The 12,249-nt window shown below is 46.8% G+C and overlaps 1 protein-coding gene across 3 annotated transcripts in view; it reads right to left on the bottom strand.

The window, feature by feature from the left end:
• The window catches only part of igf2bp1 (insulin-like growth factor 2 mRNA binding protein 1), a 175,663-nt gene that overhangs the window by 8,406 nt on the left and 155,008 nt on the right, over positions 1–12,249 (bottom strand). For all 3 annotated transcript variants that reach the window (XM_087977738.1, XM_087977739.1, XM_043674803.2), the window contains 3 exons: positions 5,524–5,598; positions 3,748–3,879; positions 117–230 (listed from right to left, as the gene is read on the bottom strand). In XM_087977738.1, the coding sequence (XP_087833864.1) occupies positions 117–230; positions 3,748–3,879; positions 5,524–5,598 (321 nt within the window). The remainder of the gene's footprint in view (positions 1–116; positions 231–3,747; positions 3,880–5,523; positions 5,599–12,249) is intronic.

The following is a 12,249-nucleotide window of genomic DNA, read 5'->3' as shown; positions in this document are numbered from 1 at the left end:
TGTTTCCAGTGACCTGACTCAGATATGATGGGACAGATGGTGTCCTTCTGCACTGTAACCATTCCATAACTCAAATAGCCCTGGAACTCCCTGGAGGCAGGTGAATGGGTGCCTACCTGACTTGCATAAAAATGACCAATGATCTTGACGACGACTTGGTCATTCTCATCTGGGACCTGATCTCGAGGCACTACAACCTCAGCACTGGACAGATTCTGCAGCTCATTCACCTACAGCAAAGGAAGCAGAGAATGAGTGTGAGGATGAATCATATTGCAATGAGTTCTTAACAATCACAGTCAGTACAACTTGCTAATTATTAACATGATTTGGAGATGCCGGTGTTGGACTGGGATGTACAAAGTTAAAAATCACACTACGCCAGGTTATAGTCCAACAGGTTTAATTGGAAGCACACTAGCTTTCGGAGCGCCGCTCCTTCATCAGGTGATTGTGGAGGACACAATTCTAAGGCACAGAATTTATAGCAAAAATTTACAGTGTGATGTAACTGAAATTATACATTGAAAAATACCTTGATTGTCTGTTGAGTATTTCATCTGTTTGATTTCCATGATAGTTTCACTTCTTTCATGTGTAAATCACAAAACCTTTTTTTAAAAGTTGCATTCTCAGGTTAGTTGTAACAATGGGTGTTAGCTAGACAATACACTGAAGATCTTGGTGAGGAGCACCTCGCCAAGACCTTCCCCACACCTCCACTGCTTGCCTTTAAACAACCGCCAAACCTCAAAAAAAATCATTGTTCATAGTAAGCTGCCCGGTTTTCAGGACAACTCCATACAACCCTGTCACGGTTGGCGCTGCAAGACATATCAGAGTGTGGACATGGATACCACCATTACACATGGGGACATCTCCCACCATGTACGTGGCAGGTACTCATGTGACTCAGACCAACGTTGTCTATCCTTGTTGCAGGCAAGGATGCCCTGAGGCATGGTACATGGGGAAACCGAGCAAAGGCTACGACAATGGATGAATGGGCACCGCACAACAATCAACAGACAGGAGTGTTCCCTCCCAGTTGGGAAACACTTCAGGGGTCCAGGACATTCGACCTCGGGCTTTCGGGTGACCATCCTCCAAGGCGGACTTTGGGACAGACAGCAGCGAAAAGTGGCCGAGCAGAGGCTGATAGCTAAGTTCGGTATCCATAGGGAGGGCCTCAACCTTGGGTTTATGTCACATTACAGGTGACCACTATTGCACTATACACACACACACAGACACTCCTACACACACACACTCCTATACACACACATAACACGGACACACACCCTTACAGACACACACACTCCCACACTCACACAGGCATCCTTTCAGAGACTTAGACCACTCTACACTCACTGCACACACATATACACTCTCTCTCACACTCACAACCCCCAACCCAGATAGACACACACACAGACAGACAAAGACCCACATGCACACATATATTTTGTGGGGTGAATTTGTACTTGCAGAGTTACATTGTACTTTGCTCAAAAACTGCATGAATTCATGTAAAACTCTGTTATCTCACTTTTTACATTAGAATCAATCTAAACATCATGGCATAGACAGAGAACACAGGGGGCTAACACCTTCAACATATTGTCTAGCTAACACCCATTGTTACAGCTAACCTGAGAATGCAACTTTTAAAAAAAGGTTTTGTGATTTACACATGAAAGAAGTGAAACTATCATGGTATTCGAATAGATGAAAGACTCAACAGACAATCAAGATATTTTTCAATGTATAATTTCAGTAACATCACACTGTAAATTTTTGCTATAAATTCTGTGTCTTAGAATTGTGTCCTCCACATCCACATGATGAAGGAGCGGCGCTCCAAATGCTAGTGTGCTTCCAATTAAACTTGGTTGGACTATAACCTGGTGTTGTGTGATTTTTAATTATTAACACACAGACATCAACACACAATAAATGGCAAGGACACCTGGGTCAGGCACAGGATTGGAAAACAGCAGCTTGTACTTATTCTGCACCTTTAGTGCAATAAAATATCCCAAAGCATGTGGCAGGGGTGTCTTCAGCAAAGTTTGACACTGAGCCACATAAGAAGATATTAGAGCAGATAACTACAGGCTTCGTCAAGTATCTCAAAGAAGGAAAGAGGTGGAATGGCAGAGGTTAAGGGAGAGAAATCCAGAGCTCAGACCTGAAGGTCTGAACACAGCAAGTGGCCATATATTTTCTTGTTTAGGATTATAAACTAGTTTTCAGATATACAGGGAAATACCAGGGGATTGTTGAAAATTAAAAATCAACTGCTGCATATTTTTGAATTGCTTGATATAATGTTGTTTTCTGAAGCAGTGAGGAAGAGACTTCAAGACCCAGGGATACCAAGAGTCTCTTGAGTTCAGGAAATTCTATCTGCCACCAGCCCTCTGATTGGTCAAACGGCAGAGATTTAAAAGCATTAAAACAAACAACCGAAGCCTCCAAACAGAGAACATCCATCGCTTCCTGTCCTTGTGGGAAAAAGACAGAAAAACCAACAGAGCTTAAAACCAGAGTTCTAAACCAAGAAAAGACCTGGGTCTATTTGACCAACTACTGAATCAAGGAAAAAGTGTCACTCTACTGAAAATCACATGTATTATTACCAAAATAAAAAGGATGGTGAGAAAATAACTTTCCACCTTATGGTCTGAACTTTAGATCTTTGGGAGTTAGTTTATATTGTCTATATTCTTTTTCCACCCATAGTACATAATAAACTGTTTGTCTTTTGACTGTCTTAACCATGATTAAGTGGGGGGTCCACTTAGATGTTTTGAAGGGACATAGTTTGAGCTATGTAGCAATAGATTAGAAACCCTTTCTTTCCTCTGTCCTTTACAAAAGTTAAGGGGATTACAATAAATGGAGTTACTTTACAGTTAACAATGTTCATTTTCAACAGGCTTTATTACAAGCACATGTAGCTACTGCTGTTGGAAAAGCTACTTCAAGTTTAATGACCTCTGACCCTGTTTCCTATTTAGGACTCTATTCCCTGGATTCCTGAAGGAACTGAATTCTTCTCACGGAAATTTATTAAATGCTTAAGAAGCCTGATAGGGCTGGAGAATCTAGAACAAGGAGCTGCAGTCTCTGAGTAAGAGGTCAGGACTGAGATGAAGACAAATTTCCTCTCACAGTGGGTTCTGGGTCTTTGTGATTCTCCACCCCAGAGAGTTATGAGTATTTAGCAATCAAGTACACTCGGGGGAGGCAGAGGGCGATAGGTTTCTAGATGCAATGTGAATCAAGGATGAAGATGATGGTGAAGGAAACAGATTTTTAAGATCAGCCGCAATCTCATTAAATGGCAGAGCAGGTTTGAAATGAAGGCTGAATGCTGTAATTCTGCTCCTTACAGTGAAATAAAGCAAACTACTGCAAATGCTAGGGATCCGAAACAATAACGAAAAGTGCTGCAGAAACTCAGCAGTTCTGGCAGCACCTGAGGAGAGAGAAACAGAGTCCAATATGACTCGTCCTCAGAACACCAGTCACATTGGACTCAAAACATTCACTCTGTTTGTCTCAGCTGCCAGACCTGCAGAGTTTCTCCAGCAATTTCCGTACGGTCTTACATTCCTCTTCCGACTTGGCGGTGAACTGACCCATTCTAAGGATCGCATCAGACAGCTTCTGTCTGCTTCATCTGTTCTCCCCCTTTTCAAAACCAAGCTCAAAAAGCAACAAACCATCACTGGCCCTTACAGTTTTTCCTCCCTTTCCTATCACTCTGCCAGCTGCTGAGGCAGCAACTTTAATATGCGTCTCAAGTTTCACTTCTTCCTTGGGTCCAAAGAAATTTTCCTCTTTAAGCTTCCCGTGGATCCTGCCCTGGACCTGGGGGGAGGAGAGAACAAAAATATGTCATTCAAATGATTCTATGTGTCCTTGCCCTACCTCTCCTGTTGCTGCTGACTGACATTTGTAGAATGTGCTGGTAACTCTCAAACGTGACTGTTCTCTGTGTGTAACAACGGGAAACCTAACCATGACTGTATGGGACTTCAATCCTGTCCTCAGCTGTTGTTCACACCAATGGAAGGCAGAGCATAGAATCCCTACAGTGTGCAAGCAGGCCCTTTGAGTCCATTCCCACCCTCTGAAGAGCATCCTACCCAGATCCAACCCCCCTACCCTATCCCTGTAACCTTGCAATTCCCATGGCTAATCCACCTAGCCTGCATATCCCTGGACACTATGGGGCAATTTAGTAAGACCAATCCACCCTAAGCTGCATATGTTTGAGCTGTGGGAGGATACCCACACAGAAATGGGGAGAACATACAAACTCCACACAGACCATCACCCAAGGGTGGAATTGAACCCAGGTCCCTGGCGCTGTGGGGCAGCAATGCTAACCACTGAGCCAATGTGCCACTCCTTGGTAATAATCTCATGCCTCATCAACCACTGGTACAAAGACTCTAATCTACAGGAGCTTGCCAGTTTTGTTGATTCTTGCCACTTTAAGCAACTGAAGTCCATGTGGAATCCTTACAGCTACAGAGATGGGGAGGAGTGGTGATGAGAGAAGAGAAGAACAGGGAGGAAGCAAGAAAGAGTGAAAGAGAGAGGGAGACAGGGAAGTGAACGAGTACAAATAGTAATCCCATTTAAAAATAAAGGATTTCCATTTAAGGCAGAGATGTGGAGGATGTTTGTTTTCCCTTTCAGAGGGTTATCAATCTGTGAATTCTCTTCCCCAGAGCATGGTGAAGGCTGGGTTATTGAACATCCTTATGGCAGGTTAGAAAGGTTCCTGATTGATAAGGGAGTCCGAGGTTAGCGAAGAGTTTAGGCCATAACCTTATCTTATTTTTGAGAATCTTATTAAATAGCAGTCTCAGCTCAAAGGGCTGAATGGCCTCTTCCTGCTCCCAAATCATATGTTAGTAAGTGGGATAGGGAAAAGGTCAGATAGTGAGGAAGATGGGAGAAAGAAAGGAAAGAGAGAAGGAGAGAAAAAGAAGAAGAGAAAACAAGTGAAAGAAACATTTCAGAATGGGAACAACAATTGAAGATAGTTTACATTAATCCTACACCCAGGCTCCTTGCTGTAAAATAATTATATCTTCAAAAGCAGGAGGGGGGCCATTCAACCTATCAGATATGTACCAGCCCTCCATTTAGTCCCATTCAGCCCATTTAGCCCTCCATTCATCTGTCATTTCTCCACAGCCTGATGTTAAAGATGTTATCTTTGAAATGGTTTTACACCTTCCTTATAAAAGTGATTAGAGATTCTGCCTCCACCACTGTTACTGACCCAGCATTCAATGCCCTGTCACCCCACTATTCAAAAATCTCCAAACCTTTAACTAATTGGTCAGGATAGGATGGGTTTCAAGCAGAAAACCCAATTTCCATTTCAGATGGCGAGATGAATTTTAGCCCGTTTTCAGGTAGCACTCACACATTAAGCTCGCATTTCTGCAAGAATTATCTTTTCTCTTTCTAATGGAGTTGTCTCTTTTTTTTTACCTTAAACTGAGCCTCTGGCAGTCCTGTAATGATCACCATGCGCTGTTTGGTGTCCGGACTTTCTGCTGGAGCGATCTGCAATGACAGATATTAAGAAATTACACCAAGCATGAAGTTACAGTGAGGGCACTTCCATTCTGTGACAATGCAGTACCTTGCTTTTACATAGCACCTGCCACATCATAAAGGCAGCACTTGGTGTTTCATTGGAATGTAACTGCCAATGTTTGGCATCAATCGTGTAGTAAATGATTTGGCTAAACAGTGAGCTTTAAAGGAGCATCTCCAAGGAAATGAGACTGACAGCGAGGTCTGCACAGGAAATTCCAGAGATTACGTGGAGGCTGTGAGGCTCCCTTACAGAGTTAGGGAGCGGCAAGGCCATGGAGGGGTTTGAAAACAGGGGTGCGAATCTTAAAAACTAGTTGCAGGATGTGGGAGCCCCAGGATACCAGTGTCATTGAGAACATCCACGTCCTTGTCATTTCAGGCAGTGCATTCCAGACCATAACAACCGGCTCTGCAAAAATTAAATTCTCATCACACTGTAGTTCTTTCACCAATGATATCATCCGGTTACTGACACTTCTGCCAATGGCATATTTCTCCATATTTCCTCAACAAAATCTCCTTATAACTCTGAACATCTCTATAATACTCTTCACAATCTGAGGCTGTGTGCAAAGCTATTTAACTCTAACAAGGTTCCTTTTATTTACCAATAAAGCATATAAAGGAAGTGAAGCCAAGACAGATGAAATGGGATTAAGTAGAGTTGTTTTTAATTGTCATTTCTCCCATATACAACTGATACAGTAAAACGAGACAACGTCCCTCCAGGACAGAGGGTGCTACATGGACAGCACAAACTATACAATCGGACACGGCATAAAGTGCATAGGAAGTGCAAAACACGCAAATAACAGTGTAATAGAAGAATGATGAATAACAGAAGCAGCAATACAAAAGTATTTCAGATGGGAAGGAGTCCGATTATACTGTGTTAAGGAGCCTGTTGGTTTGGGGGAAGAAACTGTTGCATGGTCTGGCCGTGAGAGACCAAATGCTCTGGTATCTTCAGCCAAATGGCAGGAGGGGGAAGAGTTTGAATGAGGGGTGCGTGGGTTCTTCCACAATGCTCTTAGACTTTCGGATGCAGTGTGTAGTTTAATTGTCTGTAATGGAGGGAAGAGAGACCCTGATGATCTTCTCAGCTGTCCTCATTATCCATTGCAAGGTCATACGATCCAACACAGTGCAATTCCTGAATCAGGCAGTGATGCAGCAGCTCAGGGTACTCTCAATGAACCCTCTGTAGAACATGGTGAGGATGGGGGGAGGGTTAGGAAGTGGGCTTTCCTCAGCCTGCGCAGGAAGTAGAGATGCTGCCGGGCTTTCTTGGCTATGGAGCTGGTGTTGAGGGCCCAGGTAAGATTCTCTGCCAGGTGTACGCCAAGAGACTTGGTGCTCTTCACGATCTCCACAAGGGAGCCATCGATGTCCAGCTGGGAGTGGTCACTCTGTACCTTCCTGAAGTCAATGACCATCTCTTTTGTCTTGAGACAGGTTGTTGGCTCTGCATCAGTCTGTTAGCTGCTGCACCTCCTCTGGTCGTTCCTGCTGATGAGATCCGCTACAGTCGTGTCATTAGCGAACTGGATGGTGTGATTCGACCTGTGCATTGCTGATAAGGCAAGGAAACCGTGTCTCATAAACTTGATTTGGGTTTTTTTGAAGAGGTGACCAAGAAGATAGATGAAGGCAGAGCTGTCAACATTGTCTACATGGACCTCAGCAGGGCCTTCAACAAGGTTTTGCATGGTCGACTGGTTAGCAAGGTTAGATCACATGGAATCCAGGGGGAGCTGCATAGAAAATTGGCTTGATAGTAGGAGACAGAGGTGGTAGAGTTGTTGTCCAGATTGGAGGCCTCTGACCAGTGGTGTGCCAAAAGGATCAGGGCTGGAGCCACTGTTGTTCAAAATTTATATAAACAATTTGTATGAGAATATAGGAGGCATGGTTTGTAAGTTTGTGGATGACACCAAAATTGGTGATATTGTGGACAGTGAAGAAGGTTATCAAAAGGTACAATGGGATCTTGATCAATTGGGCCAGTGGGCAGAGGATTGGCAGATGGAGGTTAATTCAGATGAATGTGAGGTGTTACATTTTGTTAAGACAAACCAGAGTAGGACTTATGCAGTTAATGTTAGGGCCCTGGAGAGTGTTGTCGAACAGAGAGACCTCGTGGTGCACGAACAGAGTTCCTTGAAAGTGGTGTCACAGGTAGAAGAAAGTGTTTGACAAGCTTGTCTCCATCGGTCAGACCATTGAGTACAGGTGTTGGGACGTCATGGTATAAGTGCACAAGACATTGGTAAGAGCACATTTCGAGTACCGTATATAATTCTGTTCACCCAGCTTTAGGAAGGATGTTCTTAAACTGGAAAGTATACAAAAAAGATTTACAAGGATGTTATCAAGACTGGAAGGTTTGCGTTATAAGGAGAGGTTGGATAGGCTGGGACTTTTTGTCTGTGGTGTGTAAGAGTACTGAGGGGTGACCTTATAGAGGGTTGTAAAATCATGAGGGGCATTAAATAACTCCACGGAGGCCAGTATCCTATCACCAGGTTACCCTTTATTTACACGGGGAGAGTCCTTGACACTGATCCAGCTCTCAAGAGTGAACAGCATGCCTGACACTTCTGTTAATATCTGTCATCCAGGGCTCCCTGATTGAGGCTGGTAATCTTGTCTAATCAGGAAACTCATATTTTATGAGGTCCACCTGGCTGACCTTGTTACAATCACCACATTCCTCCCCGTCTGAGTCTGGGGACATAGGCTGGGTCTTTCTTTTTGTAGCTTCCCCCGGGGCATTTATGCACCAGGTCAGGTTCTGCCAACTCTGCCTCTGACACAGGTGGCATGCAACGCACAGTAACTCACCTTTTACGCCCGGCGTGTGTCAGATGAAGTTCATTCTCCTCTTCAGGCAGCAAAGGAGTTGAGGCTGCAACATCGGCCATGGGTCCATCTCAAATTCCCTGGGCATTTTCAACACTTGTTGGACAGGGAGAACCCATGGGTTCTAGAACAGGTGGAAAGGCAGTCGAGGAGGCGGGCATGTTTTCCTCCTGCACTGTTTGCCAGTTTGCTACTTTCATTTGGTCCTCATGCTAGTGCAGGACCATCACACCGACACCAAACTTCATCTCCTAAAGTAAACTGTTCTCTCTCACTTAGCAGAGTCTTGTATTCGGCATTGGTGTCCCTGATGCCCTTTCACCCTGTCCCCAGATCCAGGTCCAGGAAGATCAAATTTAACTGTGTGGGTTTCCTCCAGGTGTTCCGGTTTCCTCCCACAGTCCAAAGATGTGCAGGTTAGGTGAATTGGCCATGCTAAATTGTCCGTAGTGTTAGGTGCATTAGTCAGGGTAAATATAGGGGGATTGGGTCTAGGTGGGTTGCTTTTCAGTGTGGTGTGGACTTGTTGGGCCGAAGGGCCTGTTTCCACACTGTAGGGAATCTAATCCTATAAACCTGGTGCGGAATCTTCTTCTGGATTAGTGGTGCTGGAAGAGCACACCAGTTCAGGCAGCATCCGAGGAGCAGTAAAATCGATGTTTCGGGCAAAAGCCCTTCATCAGGAATAAAGGCAGAGCCTGAAGGTTGGAGAGATAAACTAGAGGAGAGTGGGGGTGGGGAGAAAGCAGCATAGAGTACAATAGGTGAGTGGGGGAAGGGATGAAGGTGATAGGTCAGGGAGGAGGGTGGAGTGGATAGGTGGGAAAGAAGATAGGCAGGTAGAACAAGTCATGGGGACAGTGCTGAGCTGGAAGTTTGGAACTAGAGTGAGGTGGGGGAAGGAGAAATGAGGAAACTGTTGAAGTCCACATTGATGCCCTGGGGTTGAAGTGTTCCGAGGCGGAAGATGAGGCGTTCTTCCTCCAGGCGTCTGGTGGTGAGGGAGCGGCAGTGAAGGAGGCCCAGGACCTCCATGTCCTCGGCAGAGTGGGAGGGGGAGTTGAAATGTTGGGCCACAGGGCGGTGTGGGTGATTGGTGTGGGTATCCCCCCAGAGATGTTCCCTAAAGCGCTCTGCTAGGAGGCATCCAGTCTCCCCAATGTAGAGGAGACCGCATCGGGAGCAACGGATACAATAAATGATATTGGTGGATGTGCAGGTAAAACTTTGACGGATGTGGAAGGCTCCTTTAGGGTCTTGGATGGAGGTGAGGGAGGAGGTGTGGGCGCAGGTTTTACAATTCCTGGGAGGGTGGGTTGTAGGGGGGCGTGGACCTGACCAGGTAGTCACGGAGGGAACGGTCTGTGCGGAAGGCGGAAAGGGGTGGGGAGGGAAATATATCTCTGGTGGTGGGGTCTTTTTGGAGGTGGCGGAAATGTCAGCAGATGATTTGGTTTATGCGAAGGTTGGTAGGGTGGAAGGTGAGCACCAGGGACGTTCTGTCCTTGTTACGGTTGGAGGGGTGGGGTCTGAGGGCGGAGGTGCGGGATGTGGATGAGATGCATTGGAGGGCATCTTTAACCACGTGAGAAGGGAAATTGCGGCCTCTAAAGAAGGAGGCCATCTGGTGTGTTCTGTGGTAGAACTGGTCCTCCTGGGAGCAGATACGGTGGAGGCGGAGGAATTGGGAATACGGGATGGCATTTTTGCAAGAGGTTGGGTGGGAAGAGATGTAATCCAGGTAGCTGTGGGAGTCGGTGGGTTTGTAAAAAATGTCAGTGTCAAGTCAGTCATCATTAATGGAGATGGAGAGGTCCAGGAAGGGGAGGGAGGTGTCAGAGATAGTCCAGGTAAATTTAAGGTCAGGATGGAATGTGTTGGTGAAGTTGATGAATTGCTCAACCTCCTCGCGAGAGCACGAGGTGGCGCCAATGCAGTCATCAATGTAGCGGAGGAAGAGGTGGGGAGTGGTGCCGGTGTAATTACAGAAGATCGACTGTTCTATGTAGCCAACAAAGAGACAGGCATAGCTGGGCCCCATACGTGTGCCCATGGCTACCCTTTTGGTCTGGAGGAAGTGGGAGGATTCGAAGGAGAAATAGTTAAAGGTGAGGACCAGTTCGGCCAAACAAATGAGAGTGTCGGTAGAAGGGTACTGTTGGGGATGTCGGGAGAGGAAAAAACGGAGGGCTTGGAAGCCCTGGTCATGGCGGAGGTGTAGAGGGATTGGATATCCATGGTGAAGATGAGGCGTTGGGGACCAGGGAATCGGAAGTCTTGAAGGAGGTGGAGGGCATGGGTGGTGTCTCGAACGTATGTGGGGAGTTCCTGGACTAGGGGGGATAGGACAGTGTCGAGGTAGGTAGAAATGAGTTCAGTGGGGCAGAAGCATCCCGAGACAATGGGTCGGCCAGGGTAGTCAGGATTGTGGATCTTGGGAAGGAGGTAGAAACGGGCAGTGCGGGGTTCCCGGACTACGAGATTGGAAGCTGTGGGTGGGAGATCTCCTGAGGTGATGAGGTTCTGTATGGTCTGGGAGATGATGGTTTGGTGATGGGGGTGGGGTCATGATCGAGGGGGCGGTAGGAAGAGGTGTCCTCGAGTTAGCGTTTGACTTCAGCGGTGTAGAGGTCAGTGTGTCAGACTACAGCTGCGGCCCCTTTATCTGCTGGCTTGATGGGGAGGTTGGGATTGGAGCAGAGGGATTGAAGGGCTGCGCATTGTGAGGGTGAGAGGTTGAGTGGGGGAGGGGGGTAGACAGGTTGAGGCGGTTAATGTCCCGGTGGCAGTTGGAAATGAAGAGGTCGAGGGCAGGTAATAGGCCAGCGCGGGGTGTCCAGGTGGATGCAGTGTGTTGGAGGTGGGCGAAGGGGTCCTCGGAAGGTGGGCGGGAGTCCTGATTGTGAAAGCAAGCTCGGAGGCGGAGGCAGCGGAAGAAGTGTTCGACGTCATGGCTTGTATTAAATTCATTGATGTGTGGACAGAGGGGGATGAAGGTGAGTCCTTTGCTGAGGTCTGATCGCTCATCCTCAGTGAGGGGAAGGTCTGGAGGGATGGTGAAAACTCGGCAGGGCTGGGAGCTGGGATCTAGTGTGGGTGTAGAGCTGGGAGTGTGGGCGGAACCTGTAACTGGAGTGGGTGTGATGGTGGGGGGAATGGGGGTGGAGTCATGAACAGGGGTGGTGTTCCCCTCAGGGTTCTGGGGGCCGGGAATGGTGACAGTGGGATCTGTGGGGGGCGTGTCAGCAGAATGCAAGTGAGTGGCGTTGGTGGGGGCAGAAGTGGTGGCAGACACGGCAGTGGGGTGGCAGAAGTCACTGAGCATGTGACATCAGCAATGATGTGAGCTGCGGAAGTGATGTCACGTGTGATGCATGAGGAATTGTGAGGGGTGGAAGTGGCCGTGGGAGTGGCCATGATGGGGGCGGAAGTAACATCATCAATCAGCGTGGGGGGAGGGGGAATCTTCTCCCCATTAGCAACTTTGCTGGAGCTAGCCCTGTGGTTACATAAGGGGTGGGCTGATAATCAAATAGAAACCAGGATAGTTTGGTACCAAGTGAAGCTGTAGGCTGTTTCTTTAAGCCTGCGTTCAAAGTTCAGACTGCTGTTTCTGCCAGACCATTGGATGATGGGTGGTATGGGGCTTCCTTATATATTGAATGCCATTTGACTTTAGGAAATACTCAAATTCCCTGCTGGAAAATGATGGCCTGTTTCCTGTGAGCAACACTTCTGGGAGTACATGCATTG

Source organism: Chiloscyllium plagiosum, unplaced genomic scaffold, assembly GCF_037043375.1.
Source record: "Chiloscyllium plagiosum isolate Xiang-an unplaced genomic scaffold, Cpla_swu_hap1 HiC_scaffold_32, whole genome shotgun sequence".
Taxonomy (NCBI): Eukaryota; Metazoa; Chordata; class Chondrichthyes; order Orectolobiformes; family Hemiscylliidae; genus Chiloscyllium; species Chiloscyllium plagiosum.
Note: the sequence above shows the minus strand (reverse complement) of the source record. Positions and strands in the feature narration are given on the sequence as shown.